The 5145-nt window shown below is 34.1% G+C and overlaps 1 protein-coding gene across 1 annotated transcript in view; it reads left to right on the forward strand.

Annotated features, from left to right (window-relative positions):
• Nucleotides 1–5145, forward strand: part of LOC103209129 (serine/threonine-protein kinase Nek1-like) — a gene marked incomplete at its 3' end in the record, with an annotated part of 135627 nt that overhangs the window by 105441 nt on the left and 25041 nt on the right. The window contains exon 11 of the mRNA XM_007954908.1: nt 4977–5033. Within this exon, the coding sequence (XP_007953099.1) occupies nt 4977–5033 (57 nt within the window). The remainder of the gene's footprint in view (nt 1–4976; nt 5034–5145) is intronic.

The following is a 5145-nucleotide window of genomic DNA, read 5'->3' on the forward strand; positions in this document are numbered from 1 at the left end:
ATGTCATTAATTCTGCCTTCCATCACATCTCTTCTTCTCCTTTACCCTTTCGATGTGTTATCTAGTTCTGATAATTTAATATTAATCTTCTTGATTTCTATCTGTAGGTTTAGAATCATTTCTAATTTTTCATTTATTTTGTCATTTTGTTCTTTTATTTTCTTCCAAAAATCTTCAAAGGTTTTTTTCTGTTTTCTTTGTTCTGTCTCTCAATCCTTTGAAGATACTTAAAGATAATTCTTTTGAATTCCTTATCAGAGAGTTCCAGTGCTGCTTCTTCCTCAGGGATGTGTTTTGGATCTGTATCCTGCTCCCTCGTTTCTGCCACTTTATCCTGCTTCTTTGTGTGGACTATGATGGTCTGTTGTTTCCGAGGCATTGTGGCATTGTTTTTAAATCTCTGCCAACTGTTTGTGAAGAGCAGCTCAGGGTTGTTCAGGCTCTTCTTGGTGGTTTTTTATCGTTGGGCCCATTGGTGGAGTTGGAGGTAGTGGCTCTCACTCAGTAAGTGAAGTTGCAGGAGGTGTCTTATGGGTACTGTTGTTGTCTCCCACTCAGTTAGACACAAATTACAATTGAATAACCATCAAAAACTGAAAGCCCATGGACAATAAACACACCATGTAATCACACAGGCACAGTAACCAAAAAAAGAAAAAAGGGAATAAAAGAAGAAAAAACAAGAAAACCTGCTATATCTGGAGATAGGGCAGTAAGAAAAAAAAGGTAGGGATGGAGAATAATAAATGTAGAATAAAATGGGAAAAATGTAAAAAGAAAAGCAGCTAATGGGTTTAATTACGAGAAAAAAGGGGAAAGGAAAAAAACAACCTGAAATTAAAAAAAAAAAAAAAAAATTTTCAACCAGGCACTGGGAAAAGAAAAAATGTTGAAAAGTAGGACCTGGAAGGGGAAAATTAAGAATAATAATAAAAAGGACAAAAGTATTAATAATATTGTTATTGTTGTTATGTGCCATCGAGTCAAACCTGACTCAAAGCAACCCCCTCCTGGGGTTTCCGAGGCAGTATCACTACGGAAGTAGGATTGCCCAACCTTCCTTCCGAGGAGTGGCTGATGGGTTTGAACCACCAGCCATCTGGTTAGCAGGCAAGTGTCTTAGCCACTATGCTACCAGAGCTCCCATTAATAATATTAGTTGTTTTAGAACAGACAAATACAAGCAAACTAATCACCAGAAAAAGGAAAGTGAAAAAGAAAAAAGTGAAAATTAAAAAAAGAGTAAAAAAAATCAGGGCAGGACAGGGCAGAGTACCCAGGCTCAGTCTGAGCACACAGACTGTGGTGGAGTTCCTTTAGGCCCATAAGGTGGGTGGGAGTGGGGATGGCCACACCTCTGTTCACCAAGCGGGTGTGGGTTATAAGAGTCACAAGAGGAATCTCGTACCTTTTCAGTCTTGCAGGTCCCGAGTGTCCTTGGGATTGCTGGAAAGCAGAGTGTGTTCTTAAGCCCCAGGAATCTGCAACAGCGCTGTCTCTTTAAATATCCAAAGTAGTTGAGTTAGGCTTAATCTTGACTACAAAATTGATTAGCACACAAAACAAAGCCATAGTTCAATTTTATGTATAAATATGAATGCAGAAACCCTAAGAAAGTATAATAAAAAAGCAAATCAAATTAGGTGGCCTCAAAAGAATAATTGTTGCTGTTGTTGTTGTTGTTAGTTGTCATCGAGTAAGCTCCAACTCATGGTGACCCTATGTACAACAGAACGAAACACTGCATGGTCATGTGACAGCCTCACAATCCTTGCTATACCTGATCCAATTGTTGCAGCCACTGTGTCAGTCCATCTCTTTGAGAGCCTTCCCCTTTCTCGCTATTATCAAATAGGATGCATGGCAGAAATACAGGAAAATCAATTACTGTAATTTTAACAGATTAGAAGAGAAAGCAGTATACAAGTCATTTCTGGAAATGGCTGAAATGGTAAAATTTAACATTAATTGTTGTTTTAAAAGTTCCTTTGATTCCTTTTTTTTATTTTTTGTCTTTTTATTTAAGTAATAGAGCTCTGGTGGTGTACTGGTTTAGACATTTGTTGTTGTCGTATGTGCCATCGAGTCGGCCCCAACTCATAGCGACCCCTCCTTGGGTTTCCGAGGCAGTATCATTACGGAAGTAGGATTGCCCAACCTTCCTTCCGAGGAGTGGCTGGTGGGTTTGAACCGCCAGCTGTCTGGTTAGCAGGCAAGTGTCTTAGCCACTATGCTAGACATTTGGCTGATAACCAAAAGGTCAGTAGTTCGAACCTACCACCTGCTCCATGGAAGAAAGATGGGGCAGTCTGCTGCCATAAAGATTTACAGTCTTAGAAATTCAGTAGCTGTTGATATGAGTCACAATCAATTAGATGACAGTGAGTTTATTTTTTTGAGTTTTGATTCAATAAGTCAAAAAGTACGTTAACTTGATATATATGTACCAGAAATATGTGGGAGGCATTATATACATAATGATGTAAAACTGGAACCATTATCATTAAAGTCACGAACAAGACAAGGATGTTTGCTGTCACTGCCTTTGTTTAATATTGTGATGGAGGTCCTAGACAATTCAATTAAAAGGAGAACGAAATGAGACAAATACTGGAAAAAAAGAGAAAGGATAGACATTATTTACAGATAGTATGATTACCTGTCTGCTGCCCACAGAAGCAGCAGAAAATTACTAATTAATTCAATAAAGCAGCTTGGTAGAAGATCAACATACAAAATTGAATAATTTAGTAGAAAATAAAATTGCAAAAAATAGCAACAAAACCCTACAATATTCTACAATAGACCTAATGAGAAAAATACAAAGAAGTAATTGTGAAGTAAAGGTTTCAATGTCAGTGGAATGCTATATATATATCAATGAAGAAAATAGATGTAACTACAAATAACATGAGTGAATGTTAAAATTAAAGTGATGAGCAAAAGAAATAAGAAAAGAAAATGTGTTGTATGGTTCCATAATATAAATCTCATTAACAGAAAAGAAAGGAATATTTATGTGCTAAAACCATAAAGAAAAGTAAAAGGATGGTTATCACAAAAGTCAGGATGGTGCTTACCTTGGTGAGTGACGTAAGGGGTTATGATTGTGGAAGGGATATGGAAAACTTTTGTTGTTATTGTTACATGCTGTCGAGTCAGACTCGACTCGTAGCAACCCCTCCTTGGCTTTCTGAGGCAGTTTTCACTATGGAAGTAGATTGCCCAACCTTCCTTCTGAGGAGTTCCTGGTGGATTTGAACTGCCAGCCTTTTGGTTAGCAGTCAGGTGCCTTAGGCACTACACTACCAGGGCTCCTGAAAACTTCTGAGCATTGATAACTTTCCTTTTCTTGACCTAGGTAGTAGTGAGTACATGAATGTTTCCTTTAAATTTGTGAAATTCTGTTTACAGTTTTCATCTACTTTTCTGTGGATGACTTTATATCACAGTAAAAAAAATAAAACAGAATGCGAGAAGATGGACAAGTGGAACAGAATATTGAGTCTAGAATGTGACCATATATGTGGGAGAATTTATTATATGATAAATGGGGCATTTTAAACGAATGGGTAAAAAGATATATCAGCCAATAAATGGTTACAAGTTAGATTTTCTAGAGAAAACAAATTATGTTCCTAGCTCATGTCTTAAATAAAAATAAATTTTCCAAATAGATTAAAGATCTGAATATAAAAATGAAACTATGTGTTAGAAGCAAATATAATGTTAAGGTCTAGAATGTCTTCCTAAGTGAGGCATTGTATACCGATACTATAAAAAAAGATGGAGAAATTTAACTACGTATAAATTACAATCTCCTCTGTAGTGAAAGATGTAATAAACAACAATTAAAAATAGAAGACAGACTGGGAAAAATATTTTCAAAATTTCTATTAGTGTCTTAATTTCAAAATTTGAAAATATTTTCAAAATTTCTATTATTTTTCGTAATACATGAAGAGCTCATGAAATTGAGTAACTCCCAAATTAGATGAAGATTTAGTATGTAGAAAAGAATGTATAAATGTCTAATAAAGTAGGAAATATTCTCAACCTTTCCAAGAAGTAGAAATTGAAGATAGATTGATAATAATCAATATTTGTGACAATACAGGGAAATGAGTTTTTGATTGGAGTATAAATGGGCTTCTTTCATGGTTGAGCAATTTTTATTAACATTTAAAATATATTTTTACTTTGTAATTCCATGTCTGAAATACTGCCTTTCTGAAAGAGTTGCATATGGCACTAAGATATGTACAAGGGAGTCCCTTATAGCATCTAAATTAGGAAAAACTGAAACTGACTCATGTCTGTTTCTAGAAGAATGATTCAGTAAATTAATTATACTCGTAATACCCATAACAGTTGGAGTTGTTAATTTGGTTATTATATTTTATAAATATCAAAACAAAATACAAATTTTGAAAAAAGCATTTTGCCATCTAATTATACATTGTCATAATTTATATAAAAAGCAAAAATTCTTTGTGTGTATATACTTACAAATGTACACAAGTGAATAAAACAATGTCTAGAAATGTATACATGAAAACATCCGTACCTCTGGAGGTGGGAAGTGAAGTAGACTTCTTAATTGTTCTTACCTGAATTTTACACTGTAAACAAAAATTGAAATTTTCATTCTTAAGCTTCTGAAATAAAATTCTATTTTGTAATATGTTAGTATTAATAGTTTATTTTTATATTTTATTATTTATAGCACAAAACTATATAATTGGTGATTGGGGAAGAACCTTTTCCATAGCTTATTGAGTTTAATGAATTTCTTTTGTATTTAACAGAAGGATATCAAACATTACTGTGGTTATTAATTTTTGAAGATAATGCATTTTGAAGGAGGGTTATAGCAGTATTGGCTTTTTACCTTTGCCCTCTTTAAATTTCCATAAACTTGGAATTTTCAAATGGTGCCTCAGAATCTCTAATTTGTAGTTTTACCTTTTGTCCAGGGCCATCAAACAACAGTGAAGAAAATGAATCCTGGAGAAAGGAGGAAAATGTTTGAGGTATAAAGACATCTGACTGCTTATTTTAAAGCAATGCAAAAATATTTTTATATATATACATATATATATATATGTGTGTGTGTGTGTATATATATATATGTATATATATAAA

This window comes from Orycteropus afer, unplaced genomic scaffold (assembly GCF_000298275.1).
Source record: "Orycteropus afer afer isolate SDZICR_OR568_19922 unplaced genomic scaffold, OryAfe1.0 scaffold00477, whole genome shotgun sequence".
NCBI classification, from domain to species: domain Eukaryota; kingdom Metazoa; phylum Chordata; class Mammalia; order Tubulidentata; family Orycteropodidae; genus Orycteropus; species Orycteropus afer.